We start from the raw sequence: 18,527 nt of genomic DNA on the forward strand, positions 1-18,527 counted from the left end.
TACGTTGTGGTCTTTTTGGCACCAGGTGAAGACCTTTTATTTTCCCAGGCGTTTTAATCTTTCAGTTTCTTTTTTTTCAAATTGTTACTGTATTTTTAATCTATGCATTACTGCTAGGTTTTATTTTGGTTTTTATTTTTATTTTATACTGTAGTTTTAAACATTTATATTATATTTTATCATGTTGTATTTTATTGTTTTAATTGTTGTGAACGGCCCAGAGAGCTTTGGCTATTTGGTGGTATAGAAATGTAATAAATAAATAAATAGTACAATTGACCTCAGTAGGACTTAGCTGCTCCATCTGAATTGTGTGAGAGTGTTTCCCAGATGATTTGAAGCTTCTGTATGCATACCACTTCCACTTGCAATATGCTTCAAGTCAAATATTTTGTTCTTACCCAGGACTAAGCTTTTGCAGTACTAGTAATACAGAGATAAAAGAACTTTAATCATACAGGGGAGATTGCTTTTGGTGAAGTCTTCTCAAATGTATTCTCCTCCTCAACAGCAGGAGAAACTAGTGGACAGCCAGGTATTTCTAGTTTTTGGTAGAGGCCTCAAGTGCCAGCATAATCCAATAATGTCATTGGTTCTCTTGGTGCTACAGATTTAGCAAGGCTCAGCATAGAGCAGGTGCCACCCAGAATCTGCTCCAGATTTCAGTAAGTATCTCCAAAAATCAAACCCCTATTTCCTGTTCCAGAGCCTCCAACTGTTTTGTGTTTTGGAAGAGGAAATGGGGGCTTGATTTTGAGAGGTACTTACTGAAATCTGCAGAAGAGTCTGACTGGTACCTGCTCTGCATTGGGCCTTGACAAATCTGTAGCACCAACAGAGCCTATGGGCATCCTAACACTCTCACTTAGGGTGCGATCCTATGCATGTTTAGATGGAAAAAAGTCCTACAACTCTCAGCATTCCCCACCCAGCATGGCTGGCTGGGGCATCTTGGGAGTTGTAGGACTTTTTTTCCATCTAAACATGCATAGGATTGCAACCTCAGTTTATGAAAGGAGGAGGAGTGACTTCGAAATCTGAAAACTTTAGATTTACTACATACAGGCTTTCTGGAAGCAAATTGGAAAATCACTCTAATTTGGTACATAAATTTCTAATGGAAAGCCCTGTGTCAGCAATAAAGGTCACTATTGTGGGTGTGCCTAATTTTTTTTTAATGAATGCACATACTTAAACTGTTGGCATGCAACATTCAGATTTAAAAGAGCATTAGCACATAAAGCAGCGTGGCAACAACTCCTTGAGGGCATGTTCAGCCAACAAAGCTAACTTTACCTTTCAAATAAAGCCCATGGTCATTTATATTGCTGCATGTTTGTTTTGAATTCATGATCTTGTGTTTATCTGCAAGCAAACCTGACTCATTTTTGTATGTTTGTTCTTTCTGTTCTTAGGCTGCCTTCCAGGAGAATGTTGGTAGACAGGTATGGTAACTTAAAAAAACAACAAGCCTTTTCATTTAATTTCTTGTAAATTTATTGTAGCATAAAATTAAGTGTAGGCATTTTGTCATTTTATGAAGGTTTGGTGAATTTGTATAAATGGTTTCAAAATGATCGTAGTACTCCTTCTTGTGTACCTATTAAAAACATGATTATGGTGTTCGCATATATTCTGGGAAGAGCCTTGAGCTTCTTAAAAAGCAGCTTACCAAATAGTACTGCCCTACAAATCAAGACATTGCTAAAGCTGTTAGTGGATGCTTCTCGAAGTGTGTATAGACAGTTATTTCTATTGAGCAATAGGAGCAACTTCACCCTTACTGCTACTGTGACACTTGCTTTGAATCAGCAATGGTAACTTGGTAATTATATAAATGTAATGGAAGTTGGGAAAAGCACAACTTTGTTGCTGATGGAAAGTACTTTTCTCCTAAATCCCAACAACAGTCATGTACCCTCATATGAGTCAGTGGAATTGTGCAAATGAATAGACCACAATGGAAGCTTTTTCTAGTCCGATTGATTTAACTCTTAAGGAGTCCTCAAAAAGAAAAGAAAAAAATGTTCTTGGATGCACTTGAAAGGGTGTATGAATTCTGCTCAAACTAAAATGGATTTTTAATAATAAGAAAATAGTAGTAAAATAGTGTGGCATTGCTGTGCAGACATTGGTAGCCCTGCATTCTTTTCTTTTCGGAGGTTTACGTGATAATATGTGGTTACCAGATCTGGTAAGTGGATATGTACACATTCTTTCTACTAAAATGTTTTAGGAACACCTTAAAATCCTTCTCTGAGCAAGGGGAGATAATATTTGCCACCAGGTACACTATAGGCCAGCCTTCCCCAACCTGGCACCCGCCCCACTCCCCGATGTGTTGGGGTACAGTTCACCCCAGCCAGTATGGCCATTGCCATGAACAAAGTCGATATGTATTCATCCTTGATGAAAAAGGTGACAACTTTTTAAATGGCTCCTGGCATGGGTGTGCATGTATACACATGTGTGCATGCGCGCGCACACACATTTCCAACAGTTGTAGACACTTCTGTTCCAGCAATGTTGCTCATCTTGTTGGAAGCTACCTTCAACCCTTTCCAGGTATTGTTTGAAGTACCCGAGAAATGTTCATAGCCTGTTAGACAGAAAAACAGAAGGAAAAAAATGAATGTGTGTATTGTGGTCCTATACAATACTACCCCCTAGTCTCTGAAAATATATTGACTTGCATAACCTAGGTGTAGCAATTTTAACTATATCCTGGTGGTTTTTGACATCCAGTTGCCTTATGCTCATAGGGATTCATGCATCAGGCTATAGCTCCTTAATGTGGAGCTCTCTTCCTCCAGATCTATATCCCTATTACTCCTCCTTCCTTTTTTTAAAAAAAGCTTGAATAGTTTTCTGTAGTATGCGTACTTGTCAGTCTCTTTTTTAAATTTTTCCCTGCTGTTTCTTTGGGTTTAAACTAGTTTTTAATGTGTTTTTCTTTCTGTTGTATAGCTTTCAATGCCATTATTGTTATTAGGCTTGCTTGTAAAATGTTCACTAAAGAGCATAGAAAGCTAGTCTCTGAACTGACACTTCAATCCATTATATCCAGTATTGATGGTTTTCCATTTTAGCATTTGTGAAGTTAGTGGCATCTGCATTAACATTATTGAAAAGTAAGCAGGTTGAAACTGATCAAGTGACTTGCAAATTCCATAGCCTTTCATTGGTTCTGTGGTAGAGAAGTACCTTAGTTTTGGGGAAGAAATCCATCTATATTTTGTTCATGCTTAACTCGACATAGATATGAGGCTTGTAATTGCACCCTAAAGTCAATTATGCTGTCTTGATTTCCATACTTTGCAAATTCTATTTGGTCATACTACAAGAGTTAAATACAAATATTGCCATTTAACAACTCTTTTGTTGGAAATCTTGTTTGTACATCCTGCAGTTGTCTGGATTCCTTTGCAACATTCTGAATAGTGGGATACACTATTGTTACCAGGCTTACTTGGGATCCATTTCAGCTCTGAAATCTGTATTTTTCCTGTTCTGGGAATAAGTGGGTAACATGCATGTGGGGGACAGGGGGTGTTAACTCTATTGTTAGGGAAACTTTCCCCCTCTGTGGCCCTGGCTTTATTCTGCCAGAAAACAGGCTGTTGTTAGTCCAGTAGAACTAGCCTTGAAGCTAGCACCTTTAACAAAATACACAGGAGCACTTCATGTATAACTTAAGGAACATTAGTCTTGGTAGCAGACTGCTCTTATAAGATCCCTGGGAGTGAGCAACAGAGACACGGCCAGAGTTTTTCCAGAAAAGGAGAGTTTTATTGACAAAGGAATATAGAAGGCCATTTATAGGTTAACTAATGAAGGCAGCCCCTGGGGCGGGGGTGGGGTGGGGGAGATTGAGAGATAGCAGGGAAGAGGGTCAGTGTCAAGTCCATGAAGACTGTGCAGTTACGCTTTAGTGTACGGGGGGGGGGAGCGGGGAGTAATGGAGGCTTGAAAACTGGTGTGTGAGAGAGAAATAGGAAGAGAGCAAGTTATACCTTTCCTTCTTTGTGATCTGTCTGAATATGTGTTAAAGGGAGGGGTTGCAAGGCTCCTTGTGTCAGAGTGAATCCAAAACGATGCAGGAAAAGCAGGAACGTTCCCTATCCACAGCAAGGCTTTACCGGGCAAGGAGCATTGGAGGAGGGGGTGCAAAGGGGTGCAAAGATGGACATCTGATGCTGGGGGTTTTAGGAGTTAATCAGGCTAAGTGCATCTGACCAAGACATTTCTCATGGGATCTTGTGGAATCTTACTGAGTTAAGGGTTTTTCTAAGACTGAACTGGCCTTAGAACTCTAGAATTCCCAGGCCAGCATATAGAGGGCTGGGACACTCTTTTTCCATTTCAATATACTGTGTTGATGAGACCTGCAAAATACATCCTGTGCTTATTTGTTAAACCTTGCCTGCTAGCCTTTAGAGATATAATGGAGACAAAGTGATTTTGTGGAGACAAAATGAAGGTGAGCTTGTTCTCTCTTGTAACACTAATAATAGAAAACATTTTATGGACACAATTTGCTGATTGCACCTAATAAACCAATACAAAGCCAGAGTTTAACAACCATGCAACTTCAGGGGATTCCAAACCATCAAACAAATGTTGCCCAAGAGTCCTATAGGAATGTATGTTGGAACTTCCTTTGTTAATAAAAAATGGCGGCTTCCACAGCACAAAGCTGCATTGAAGGACCAACCCAGCATTGTTGAGAATGAACCCAAGGTACTGGTGTTGTGTTTTCCCTAAACAATAAGATGCATCAAGTAGGTTCTACTTGATATCTTAACCAACCTATTCGTGGATAAAAGAACAATCAAAGCTTTAGGGCTGAAATAATATTCAGGGTAAAAGAGAATTAGTTTTAGTGCATACTTTCAAAGCTTCAAAAGGGTATTAAAAGTAGAGTAATGGTAATGTTGAGAATGTAATATCTTTTTATTTATGAAGAAGAGTGTAGATCCTAATCTTCTAGAATTCCACATAGAATTTAGCAAATGGTTGACTGGAGGCACAGGAGAGAAGAGTCTGACTTCATTCTCCTATACTATGATCATATACTCCATTTTAAGAATGCAATTTATGGAATAATTCGTTGTGCTAATATAACTGTGTCATCAACTGCCCCATCTCCATAATGTATTATGAATAGTTGAAGTGTTCTTTCTCCTTTCCCATTTGGGCACCTGTTCATCTGTGAATCATTTATTTAACATTAGTGTTTTATTCTTTCAGTTTATAAGTACTGAAGTGCCTAAAGTTCTTTAATTAAAAATAAACCCAAACTCACCCCCCAAAGTATAATTCCAGACTGATAGTTTGTTTCCCTGGTATTCTGCCAGCTTTCTCGCTCCTCATCTGAAAGCCAGTAGCCTCTTTAAGGGCAAAACTACATATGATGTTAGACATAATTTTAGATCTCCTGTTTATCTTTTTAGGCTGCTGAGCCAGCCAATCAGGATTGGGACCATGATGATATGGAAGAGGACATTTAATCCTTCCCCCCTCTTACTGTGGTCCTTCCAAAGGGAGCCAATTGGTCTTTCTCTCCCAATATAAGTAGCAGCCTTGGAGGGGTTATTTTCAATGCGACTGCAGCAGAGGAGGGGAAAAGTTAAATGCCCACCATGGTCTCAGTCCTGATTGTGTGTCCCAGTAGCTGCTATTTGCAGTTAAAAATGATAAGTTCAGCATTAATAAACCACATGCTTAACATCACAGATAGCTGGGCCCTAACTTTCACAGTTAAGATCTCTGCATGAGAAAGCAGAAGATCACTCTCTCTTTAGATACCTGGTGGTGGGTATGGGGATTCATTTTTTTCTTCTGGGATCAAGGGAGTGTCCAAGACTAGGGAGAGATTAGTGCCTAATTTTGGAGGATAAACATAGTGTATCTAATTGCTCAAGAGAAAATGAGGGGCATGATATTTCAAGGAGTCCAATCCATCTACAGAAATATGGGTGGGATGCTTACAGTATCCAACTAACAAGCTCCACAGAAGGGTTTTCTCTAATTTCCAAGATCATGCCAATGAATTGGTTCAACATGAGGTATGACTGTGAGGTTTTATATTTAATGCAAGTGTTATGTGGGTATCAAAACATAATATTGTGGGTGCTAGTAGTCTCTCCTATATTAGTTGGTTTATTGGAAAGAGATGTGACAGTCAAAATCTTCAAAGGGAACAAACAATGGGGTGAAGCAAAATTTATGATTCAGTGTCCTGGACATCTTCAAATTTTAGCTACTTTTTGGCCATTTATTTTTTATTTGTGTTTGTTTTAATATCTAGTTACATTTGTTCATGCCTGATACATTCATTCCTTACTGCCTTAAGGGTTTCCCAGCGTTTGTATTTAATATCAACCTTGACTCCCACTGGGCCTGAAACTCAAACCACTCCCTTTAATGTCTCTGTACCCTGGGGTAGCTTTTACCACACCCTCCATTGACTGTTTCTTACTGAGGAGGCAAAATAGTCTGGTTTACCTGGTGAACATGCTAGTGCTAGTTATGTTGTTACATTGTGAGAGAGGGTTGATTAAGTATGCAGTTCTGTTTAGTCCTTCATTTTATCATTACAGACTTTTAGGCTCATGCTGGCAGATCTGTCCTTTTGTTTGGTTACACTTTAACATGTGCAGCCTCATCCAGACAGCCTTCTGCAAAGTATATTACACCTCATTCCCCAGTTGATGGAATCTTGCAGCTAGCCTCTTATCTTGCTCAAAAGCTGATACTTAGTATTTATATAGGACTTTACACACATCTTGGATCTCTAATTACAAACTATTATCAACAAATAAAAATCTTGCCTTGCTTCTTCAAAGGATGCCTTGTAAGTGGAAAGAGACGGTGAAGGAAACTTTTGAATCATAGGAGGGAGGGTATAGACTGTGGTGTGTCCCAAATAGAAATGTGGCAAAGGTGTAGGATGTTCAGATTGCTTTGTGTGTTGTCACTCCAGAGATTTTAGTAATCACAACACTACTTGTCTCATCATCTAGAACTGGTATGAAAAACACCCTACTTTGCCTTCATCGTATTTCAAGTTGGGTGGTGATCTTGGCTCCCAAACTTGCAACTTTGCCCTAGCTGGTGTTACTGAAATTTATTGGAGACTCATGTGTCGTATCCAATCGCAATAGTGTCTTTCAACTAAGTAAACAGTTGTTGCAAGTTTACATGGTTATGCTGCTTCAAAATAAAATACAAAATTAGCATTTCATTGTTTCCCCTCCCCTTTTATGTCTGTGTTTTATATACATGGAACAAACACCCTATCATTCCAGAAACTTCTCTGTTGTGGATAGGGATGTTGGTAGGCTTGGGCCTATGGAGCCTTGGCCCTGGGTTTCTTTTCCATATCCCCAGATCTATTTACCCAGGCTCCTAAGGCAAATTTTTGAAACTCCATTTTTGTGCAAAAGTTGCCATTTTTAGGGGGGGGGTGTAAGAGAGACAGAGAAAAGGGCTCATGAAAAACCTACCAGCATTTTTTTCACACCATAGCAAATTATTTTTAATTGAAGAATGACTAATTTGGGATAATCGGAGGTGGGGTTCAAATTAATGGAATTTAATTTGAACCCCATCACACATTAAGGCTCTGCACCTGTGTGGAGCCTTGATTTGGGAAACTTCTATAGCTGAGGAGTTCTGGTGGGAAACTTTTCCCCACCATCACAATGCGCATGTCCCTAGCAGGTTCCCACTTATTCCCTCAATTCTCCTTCAACCGCCATTGTGGTAGCCTTGTCTGGGAACTTCTCTTGCATTCAGTTCATCTGAGAGCACTAAAAGTACTAAAAAGCTGAGGTTTTATTCTCTCTCTCTCTCTCTCTCTCTCTCTCTCTCTCTCTCTCTCTCAGTACTTCTGTCAATATCTTCTGCATTATTTTATTTTACTGTTCGGTGTTTGTTTTTTTGGTGGTCCTGCAATTACCCTTAAGGGCATATGGCCCTCAGGGCACCGTTTAGAAAGTGTGTCTATTGCAGGAGGAAGTTACCACTGTCTGATGAAAACTGGCTGTACCCTTTTTGCCTTGGAGAAGGCCATGTCATTGAGGCTTGTTCTTGTTGCCAGGCATTCTCAAAACAAGCCCAGTGAAATTGCACAGATTGGCTAAAGCTGCGCTTTGGAGAAAGCGCTGGAAGCGGTTGCAGAGCCAACTCCAATGGCTCAATCACTTAACCCCCTGTCTGGGGATATTCCTGCCTCACAGGAGCCTGCACAAGTGTCTTCTCCATGTTCCCACTCAAAAGTCATTGAGCACGAGAAAGCCCCTTACTCCATCGAGAACATGGACACTGTTGTTGGCCAAAAAAGTAGACTAAAAAGGCCTAGATGCTGAAACAGGTGGTAGCATCTTCTTCAGAAGTGAAGAAGAAGAAGAAAGCCTTTAAGAGATTAGCAGACTCCCCTTGGGATTGAGCCAGACCACACTCCCCATCTCAGGATCAGTCTAGGTGCTGACACCGGCAGTTGCTGCTGATGCCCCCATGAGGCCTTGGGATCAACCGTTGTCCACAGTACAGAAGGCGATTCCCACTGCTCCATCAATGCTGCTTTCAACTATCCCAGTAGCCATCTCAGCATTGAAATTGGGCCCAATTCCAGTAACGTTGATTTCAGAGAGTGCGATCCAGGACATCTCCCTACCTGTACCACCTGCTCTGCTTCCTCATCCATGTCGTTCCCTGAGGGGAGTCAGGTTCCGAGATAGACATCCAGTTTCACTTGATTCCTTCGTCTCAGTCGCTTCCATCAGGCAGGATCAGCCCTCTAGATTCTATGAGCGACTGCAAGAGTGGTTCAGCTCCCTGGTTTGGGAGTGGGGCAGATACTACGACTGGGATCTACCATAAGGAGATCCCAAACCTGGGAAGATCGTAGAGATGACCCTTATGGCTAGCATTGCCATTATCATGGTAAAGGACCATCAGATTGGGCACCCACCCAGTATCACACACAGCCACTGGCTACTGTTTCAAGACCTCCTGAACCACAGGAGACATTTGTTGCTCCTCTACCAATTTCCAGGGAATTGCGCAGTCTGCTGGCTCTTCAAATACCTCCCCCTCGTCCACCTTTGAGGCAGCAGGTGTCACTTCCAGCTTCGGCCATGCTACCACCACCTGCACAGACACCACAGCATCCATGGGAACAAGCTGCTGAGCAGGCCGCTCTCCCACTACCTACGGAAAGATTGCCACTGTTGGGCACAGAGGGCTACGAGTCCGATTCCAAGGCTCTTCGGGTGTTTGAGCTGGACTTGGCAGGCAGACTGGTCCAGGTTGCATTGGACAATACAACAGTGGTCATGTATCTGAACAAGCAAGGTGATACAAGATCACTTCCACTCCTCACCCTGATGCTTGAGATTTTTTGGTGGTGTGTGCCTCATCTGATCAGAATGGTCGTGATCCATGTTGCTGGGACAGACAATGTGTTTGCTGACCACCTTAGTCAGACCAAGCTGATCTCCCATGAATGGAAGATGAACAGATCGGTCATAAGGACACTTTTTCAACACTGGGGCATGCTGGGTGTGGACCTTTTCGCAAAACAGGACAGTGTTGTTTGCCAGGTTTTTTGCAGCCGAGCAGGCTGCGGAACTGGTTCACAGGGAGATGCTTTTTTTCTCAATTGGATGGGAGCGCTATACTACCTCTTCCCTCTGTTCCCACTAATTACCAAAGTCCTGGCAAAGATTGGGATAGACGATACCGAGTGCATACTCATAACTCCGTGGTGTCCTCACCAACCTTAGTTTGTCCCACCACTCAGGATGGCGTAGGGTCAATACCACCATCTCCTATTGCATCTGTCCCTTCTCACCAGGGAGAATGGCCAAATCCAACACCCGGACTTGGTGACTCTCCGCATGATGGCATGGAAGATCAGCCGACAGGTAATGACTTGGTTCCAGCAGCAGTATAGAGGATCCTTGATTCCGTTCGTAACCCCTCTACGCAGTGCTCCTACTCCAGGAAGTGGACTGCTTTTTCTTCCTTCGCCCATGCTCAATGTTTTCACCTACTCCAATGCTCCTTGCAGCAAATCCCCCAGTTCCTCTTCTCCCTCTTTGAGAAAGGACTCAAACTGTCATCTCTAAGAGTTTACCTGCTGTCTCAGCATTTCACCCACCTGTTGGGGGTTCTCTGTGTTCTTGCATCCAACCGCAAAACGATTTTTGGAAGGGATCAGGAATCTGGCACCACCCGTTTGCTCTATGGCACTGAGCTGGAGCCTCTCTGTAGTGCTAAAGGCGCTCTGATCCAACCTCATCAAGCCACTGGTGACTACGGATTTATGCCTTCTTTCTTGGAAGGTGGCATTTTTGGTGGCTGTTCCATCTGCATGCTATGCCAGTTAACTCTGTGCACTCAGAGTAGACTACCTTTACCTCACTTTCACAGAGATAAGGTGGTTCACACACCTGACCCTATTTTCTGCCTAAGGACATTATCCTGCCTGCTTTTTTCACCTCTCCTTCTACACCTCTGGAGTCGACCTTGCACACACTCGATGTTCGCTGTACTTTGGTCTTTTACAATTCGAGGACTGAACAGCTCCGACTCTCGTCTTGCCTCTTTGTCTGCTATGGTGGCAAATGCAAGGGTCAGCCTCTCTCAACTCAGCGCTTTGCCTCCTGAATCATCAAGGCTATCAGGCTATCATATGAGCTGGCTGGACTCGAACTGTCTGCCCCAGTCCGAGCTCAATCTACTTGTGGTAGTGACATTGGTTGCATTCAGTAGGGAGGCTGCCGTCCTTGAACTGTGCCACGCAGCAACCTGGTCAACATCATCTACTGTTGTTCGTCACTATAGACTGGATGTTTGGGCTAGAGGTGACTGTACTTTTGGTCATGCCGTCCTTTCCTCTGTTTTGCGATAGGACACCGACCTACCACCTTGTAAGTTAGCCAGTCGCCCATATGTGTGATGCACAGAGACCATGAAGAAGAAAGACAGGTTGCTACTTGTAACTGTAGTTCTTTGAGCGGTCATTCACACAACCCACCCACTGTCCCCTCTTGGTGTCATACTCAAGTTTGATGTTGGATACTGAAGGTATTTCCTCTCGGTTCCAAGGCTACAATGTTGTTCTCAAGGAACTGAGAGAATAAGTGGGAACCCTCTAGGGACACGTGTGCTGGGACAGTGGGGGAAGGATTCCCACTCAAATTCCTCAGCTATCGAAATTTCCTGAATCAAGGCTCCACGCAGGTGCAGAGCCCATATGTATAAATATACAGATAACCACTCAAAGAATGACAGTTACAAGTAGCAACCTGTCTTTTTATTTCAGGTGAATTCATTGGCTTTGAATTCTGTGAAATGTAAATAAATCCTAGTAATTATTTCCAATTTTGCATATTTAGATATATTTATATTTATCTATATTTTAGATTAGCAAATGCAAATTTTATGCAGATTAACATCCTGTGGGCCTGAGCCCCAAATCCTTTAAGTGCCTAGCAACTCCCATTCTTGTGGACATGTTTAAAGTAACTATTGTCTGTACTTGGTTATACAGTTATTTTACATTGTATTATGGTGGTGACAGTGAAACTTCCTATGTGTCAGCCTGGGAAGAGGAAGGGAAAGAGAGACGTGTCCTGGTAAAATGGCTGGCCTCCCCTTGGTACTTCAGTCTGCTTCAAAAAAAGAGGAGTATTCCCTTAGCAGATTTCTGCTCACAGGACACTCCCTCCCCTGAAAGGCATTTTTTTTCTGATTTCCCCTTCCTCCAGCAGCCCCTTGCACCCCCAAAATTCTTCTCTAGGGGGTTGATGCACCCTCTGGAACAGTGTAGGAGGTAGCACAGGGGACCGCAGAGGGAAGGGGGAATCAGTGAAAATCCCCTCCCCATTGCCTTCTCCAGCAGAAGGATCAGAGTCCCTTCAGTGGATGGAAGGAGCTCTTCCATTTGCAAAGCATCAGTTAGGATCCAAGCCATAGCCTTTTATTTGAATTACTTGCTGCTGCAAAGGGGAGGAACATTTTGCCTTTGCTCAAATTAGGCTGGTAAACCAGTTGCACCCAATTGTGGGGATGTTGGACCTAGCTACAGTGACATGTGCCTTGGCTATATCAAGATTGGACCACTTTAGTGTGCTTTAGGTGGGGCTGCCTTTGAAGTGTCTTCAGAAGCTTCATTTGGTTCAGAAAGAAGCAGCTAGGGTGCATACAGTAATTCAGATGGGTAACCATATTATACCCATTTTAGAACATCTGCACTGCTTACCAATACATTTTTAAGGGCACAGTTCAAAGTTTTGGTTATTGCCTATTAAGTTCTAAATGGCTTGGGTCCCTAGTACCTAAAGGACTGCCTCCCACATCATCTGGATCACACCCTGAGTTTTTATAGAGAAGCCTTTCTGCACCCTGGCATGGATAAATGCTAGGTTAGTTGGGGTGCACGAGAGGGCCTTCCCTGCAGCCGCACTCAGTTGTGGACAGTTCCTTCTCTTCTGTGGCAGGTTCATTTCTCTCCTTCTCTTTTTACCTCTTGCCAGGTGAAGACAATTTTGTTCAGGTGGACTTGTTATTAAACATGGTATTTTAAGCCAATTTTTATGTTTAAATTATCTGCAATACTGTTTCTGTGTTTTGGTTTTTAATTGTTTTGATTGCTTAATTAAGTGTGCAGTCCTATACATCTTTAGACAGAAAAAGTCCTACAACTCCCAGCATGCTCCAGCCAGTCATACTGGCTGGGGAATCTTGGGAGTTTGGGGACTTCTTTCTGCCTAAACCTGCATAGGATTGCACCCTAATTGTTTATGAAGTTTAAACTTTAATTATTGGTGGTAGTGTTTATTGTTCTTTGAATGTTGTTAGCCACCTCGAGCAAACTTTGGTAAGTGGAAAGGTGGGATATAAATTATTCTAAATAAATAAGTGAGCGAGTGAGTGAGTGAGTGAGTGAGTGAGTGAGCGAGATGACTGGAAGGTGAAGGTTGTTGGAATTTACCAGCTGAAACATTTGCTGAAGGCCTTGAGTTTAAGGAGCAGCAGATTTCACATACCATAAAATCAGTCCAAGAGATCTCTGTGTTGGACTTATTGTAATAGTGCAAAAGAAGGCTTTGCTTGTGGAACAAAAAAATTGACAGTATAAAGGGCTTATACTGGTAAACCACCTTTCTTGCTTTGGGAGGAGTATTAAGCTATTCCTTGCAGCCTAAGAAAATAGCTGTTAATAACAACAGGTGTGACTGATCCTTTTTTTTACTACTCTGTTTTATAATGTGATGTGACAAGTTTTTCCTGATTGGAAGGGAGATTAAACATTTATTTTCCTGGAAGAAATAATATTATTGCTGAGCTAGGCAAGCAAAAATATACTTTATACTTCTTGCTTATAGTTGCATGTATAGCTGAACTGATTTTTTTTCAGGGTTGTTTTCTTCTCAGTGAAAGGTGACATTTCAGGAGGCTTGAGATTTTCTCACAAAGGCCAGCACATCTCTTAAAATCATATTTTGCTATGAAATTGCAGCCTTTCCCCCTCTCTTGGCAAAGCGTACTTGCCAAGAGAGTGGGAGGGCTTCCATTGTGCGTACTGCTGTGGATTGCCTATTTAAAGTGGCTGCAACAACTACTTTAAATGAGGCAATCAGCAGTGCTATGCACAGCATAATCTTCCTCCCCCTTGTCACAGCAGTGCTGTGGATGACCTCATTTAAAGTACTTGTTGCAGCCACTTCCAAGGAGACCAACATTTTTGCCTTGTTCTTCCCACCTGATACATTACTGAAGTTGAGGACTCCTTTTGCAGAGGGCAAACTGTTTCATGAAAAGCCCCCTCCCCCATTTTGGCTCAGCCCTACTTTATTGTGCAGTGCTTTAGAGAAGTTGTTAGAACCAGAAATGTAGCCAAAACCTCTGTCATTTATAGTTTTGGCTATTTTGACAGTTTTGTTCAGACTATAAACCTTTCATTGAATTCTAGGATCTTATACCAAATAGAACTGAATCCTTTCTTTAGCAAGACATTTCTCAGTGTTCAGGGAAAGCAGTAAAACCTCCCCTGTGCAGATCTCCTATATTCAAATTTCTTGTGTTCTGAGCAACGCTCTACCGTGGACAGAGAGCTTTGGCTATAGGGCGGTATAAAAATGTGATAAATAAATATTTTATGTCCCTGTGGAACCCCAACTTGTGAAATCTCTACTGTAAGTATTTTAATTATATGATTAAAGGTATAATCATTTCAAACCATTTTACAGTTTTATAGCTGAATGTGGGGGTAAGCAAAATGTTTACAAAAGTGATTATGAAATTTAAATCTGTTGATTCATAGGACAGCAATTGTTGAGATTTTGTAGTTTTTTTATTTTTATTTTTATTTATTTTATTTTATTTATTACATTTATTAATCGCCCATCTGACTGGTCACCCAGCCACTCTGGGCGATGTACAACCCACCATAAACAATTTAAAACAATAAAATTTTACCATAAATTTTTTTTTAAAAAAAATACCCTAACCCACCCCAAATGCCTGCCTGAACAACCATGTTTTTAATGCACGACGGAAGCTCATTAAAGAGGGGGCATGACGGAGTTCCCTAGGGAGGGAGTTCCACAGAGTGGGGGCCACCACAGAAAAGGCCCTCTCCCTCGTCCCCACCAGTCTAGCTGTCCTGGCTGATGGGACAGAGAGAAGGCCATCCGAGGCTGATCTTGTTAAGCGGCCTGTCTGGTGTTGCTGGAGGCGCTCCTTAAGATAGGCTGGGCCGGAACCATATAGGGTTTTAAAGGTCAAAACCAACACCTTGAATTTGGCCCGGAAAACAACTGGTAACCAGTGCAACTCCTTCAGCACTGGAGTGATGTGATCTCGCCGGCGGCTGCCTTTAATCAGGCGAGCCGCCGCGTTCTGTACCAGCTGCAGTTTCCGAACCGTCTTCAAGGGTAACCCCACGTAGAGTGCATTACAGTAGTCTAAACGAGAGGAGACCAGGGCATGTACTACCGATGGGAGCAGATGGTCGGGAAGGTAGGGGCGCAGCCGCCGTATCAGATGGAGTTGATACAGCGCTGTCCAGCTCACAGCTGACACCTGAGCCTCCATGGACAGCTGGGAGTCCAAAATGACCCCCAGGCTGCGGACCTGGTCTTTCAAGGGTAGCCGTACCCCATTCAACACCAGGTCAACATCCCCCAGCCTCCTCTTGTCTCCCACCAAAAGTACCTCGGTCTTGTCAGGGTTGAGCTTCAGCTTATTCCTCCCCATCCAGCCACTCACCGTCTCCAGACATTTGGACAGGGATTCTACGGCCAACCTTGGTGAAGATTTGAATGAGAGGTAGAGCTGAGTGTCATCCGCATATTGATGACACTGCACCCCAAACCTCCTGATGATAGCCCCCAGTGGCTTCACATAGATGTTAAATAGCATCGGGGAGAGGATGGAACCCTGTGGCACCCCACAAGTAAGTGGCCACGGGTCCGAAACCTCCTCTCCCAGTGCTACCCTCTGGTACCTGCCAGAGAGGAAGGACTGGAACCACCGCAATACAGTGTTTCCAATGCCCAACCCCTCCAGGCGGTCCAGGAGGATACCGTGGTCAACGGTATCAAAAGCCGCTGAGAGGTCGAGGAGAACAAGGAAGGAGCATTCACCCCTATCCAGAGCCTTCCTCATATCATCCACCAAGGCGACCAAGGCCGTTTCTGTCCCATGCCCAGGCCTGAAGCCCGACTGAAATGGGTCTAGATAATCAGTTTCTTCCAAGTGTGCTTTCAACTGCACCGCCACCACCCGCTCAATCACCTTGCCCAAAAATGGCAGATTTGAGACTGGGCGAAAGTTGTTCAGAACTTGGGGATCCAAGGAGGGCTTCTTTAAGAGCGGTCTTATCACTGCCTCCTTGAGGGCTGATGGCATCACTCCCTCCTCAAGGGAGGCGTTCACCACCGCCTTGATCCCCTCACCCAGTCTCTCTCTGCAGCTCATAATGAGCCAAGATGGGCAAGGATCAAGTAAGCAGGTGGTCGGCCTTACAGATGAAAGCACCTTGTCCACTTCATCAGGAGGAAGAAGCTGGAACCGATCCCACAAAACTGGTTTGCCACAGGCCGCCTCTTGCTCACTAACTGTATCCACAGTGTGCAGAGTAACACACCTAATCTGATCAATTTTATCTGCAAAGTGCCTTGCCAAAGCCTCACAGGAGGCCTTAGAATGCTCCAGTGGTTCCGGAGCCACAGGACCGACCAGGCTCCGGACCACTTGGAACAGCCTCCTGGGGCAGCACTCTGCAGACACGATGGAGGCAGCATAGTATTCCTTTTTTGCTGCCTTCACCGCCACGTGATAGGCTGAAGATATAGCTCTAGCCCGTGTCTGATCGTCTTTGGAGCGAGACTTCCGCCACCGGCGCTCTAGCCGTCTCACCTCCTGTTTCAGAGCTCGTAACCGCGGATTGAACCATGGTGCAGTCCGAGCCCTGTTCAGGGGGAGAGGGCGTTTCGGAGCCACCCGATCTAATGCCCCAGTGATTGCGGCATTCCAGCCACCCACCAGGGTCTCGACCGAGTGGCCGTTGGCATGCCCCAGAGAATCCCCAAGCGCGTTCAGGAATCCATTTGGATCCATAAGACGCCTGGGGCGGACCATTTTAATGGGTCCTCCACCCCTGCGGAGGGGTTGTGGAACCGAGAAGTCCAACATCACCAGATAGTGATCTGACCATGACAAGGGGGTGGTGGATATACCCCCGACTTCCAGATCACTCCCCGCTTCTCCAGAAACAAACACAAGGTCTAGTGCATGACCGGCTACATGGGTGGGCCCAGTTAGAATATGGTGCAGCTCCCAGGAGGCCATGGTCTCCATGAAGTCCCGAGGTGCTCCTGTGAGAATGGCCTCCGGATGTACGTTGAAGTCCCCCAACACCAGTAAGTTAGGGGACTGTACACGCACATCAGAGACCACCTCAAGCACCTCGGCCAGGGAGTCAGTCGTGCAGCGGGGTGGACGGTACACGAGCAGAATCCCCAGACTGCCCTTCGGGCCCAACCTCCAGTACATGCACTCAGCAACCTTGGTCTCCCGGAGAGGGGGTCTGGTGAAGACCAAGGACTCTCGGTAGATAACAGCCACTCCCCCTCCCCGATCCCCAGCCCTCGGCTGCTGTGCATACGAAAATCCAGCTGGACACATGGCTGCAAGGGTTGGAGCAGCAGCCTTGGCCAGCCAGGTCTCCGTAATACATGCCAGGTCTGCACCCTCATCCAGGATCATGTCATGGATGAGGGAGGTTTTCTGGGTAACAGACCTGGCATTGCAGAGCAGCAAACGAAGGCCAGAAGATGGGGTCACGCCTCCCCCAGCCATCCTTTGGCTCTGGACAGGCCCGGAGCAGGGGACAGATACTACACATCTCTCCCTTGTTCCCCTTAGCTGGCATGGCCTGCCCCTAGCGCTCCGCCAGCGCCTGCCGCCCAGCCTCGGTATGTTCTGGCCCCCAACACTCCCCCCACTGCCTCCATCAGGTGGACACATGCCCCCTCGCTCCCGCCTATCAGGCAGGCTACCCACCCCTAAAAACACAACAAAATCCCCCCCAACAGAATAAAACAAACAAACAAAACAATTAAAATTCCCTTAAAAATGCCAGGCAGGAGTCCACAGGGAAGGCCTGGTGGCGGTGGTAGCGGCGACGGCGGCAGCAGGCCCAGCGGCTGCAAGCACGCCTCTTCCCCGGGGGTGGTGATGGTGGCTTCTCCTGCAGGCCCTGGCTCTCCCAGGCCACCTCAGCCAGCCAGCTTATGTAGCCCCTCCAAGGAGGGGCAGGTGGAGCAGCACAGCTGGCTCGGTACCTGGGGGCCTGGTCCTGCAGGGACTGGCGGTCTGCCAGGCAAAAGTCCACAAGGAAGGCCTGGTGGTGGTGGCAGCGGCGGCGGCGGCAGGCCCAGCGGCGGCGGCGGCAGGCCCAGCGGCGGCGGCGGCAGGCCCAGCGGCGGCGGCGGCAGGCCCAGCGGCGGCGGCGGCAGGCCCAGCGGCGGCAAGCACGCCTCTTCCCCGGTGGTGGTGATGGTGGCTTCTCCTGCAGGCCCTGGCTCTCCCAGGCCACCTCAGCCAGCCAGCTTATGTAGCCCCTCCAGGGAGGGGCAGGTGGAGCAGCACAGCTGGCTCGGTACCTGGGGGCCTGGTCCTGCAGGGACTGGCGGTCTGCCAGGCAGAAGTCCACAAGGAAGGCCTGGTGGTGGTGGCAGCGGCGGCAGCAGCAGGCCCAGCGGCGGCAGCAGCAGGCCCAGCGGCGGCAGCAGCAGGCCCAGCGGCGGCAGCAGCAGGCCCAGCGGCGGCAGCAGCAGGCCCAGCGGCGGCAAGCACGCCTCTTCCCCAGTGGTGGTGATGCTGGCTTCTCCTGTAGGCCCTGGCTCTCCTGGCATTTTTGTGATTAGTTTCCATTTCTATTTCACTGTGGCTTGAGGTGGCATGTTTTCTCCTCTTGCAGGAAAGGCTTATTATTCCATAATATG

At 45.4% G+C, this 18,527-nt stretch overlaps 1 protein-coding gene across 13 annotated transcripts in view; it reads left to right on the forward strand.

Moving 5' to 3' along the window:
* The window catches only part of TBCD (tubulin folding cofactor D), a 219,903-nt gene that overhangs the window by 118,656 nt on the left and 82,720 nt on the right, over positions 1 to 18,527 (forward strand). For all 13 annotated transcript variants that reach the window (XR_014788321.1, XM_084838327.1, XM_084838329.1 and 10 more), the window contains one exon: positions 1,416 to 1,445. Coding sequence is in view for 12 of the 13 variants with exons in the window: in XM_084838327.1 (XP_084694453.1) it covers positions 1,416 to 1,445 (30 nt within the window). In the remaining variant the exon portion in view is untranslated. The remainder of the gene's footprint in view (positions 1 to 1,415; positions 1,446 to 18,527) is intronic.

Source organism: Heloderma suspectum, chromosome 2 (genome assembly GCF_057233095.1).
Source record: "Heloderma suspectum isolate Gila_16-S chromosome 2, 16-S_ref, whole genome shotgun sequence".
NCBI lineage: Eukaryota > Metazoa > Chordata > Lepidosauria > Squamata > Helodermatidae > Heloderma > Heloderma suspectum.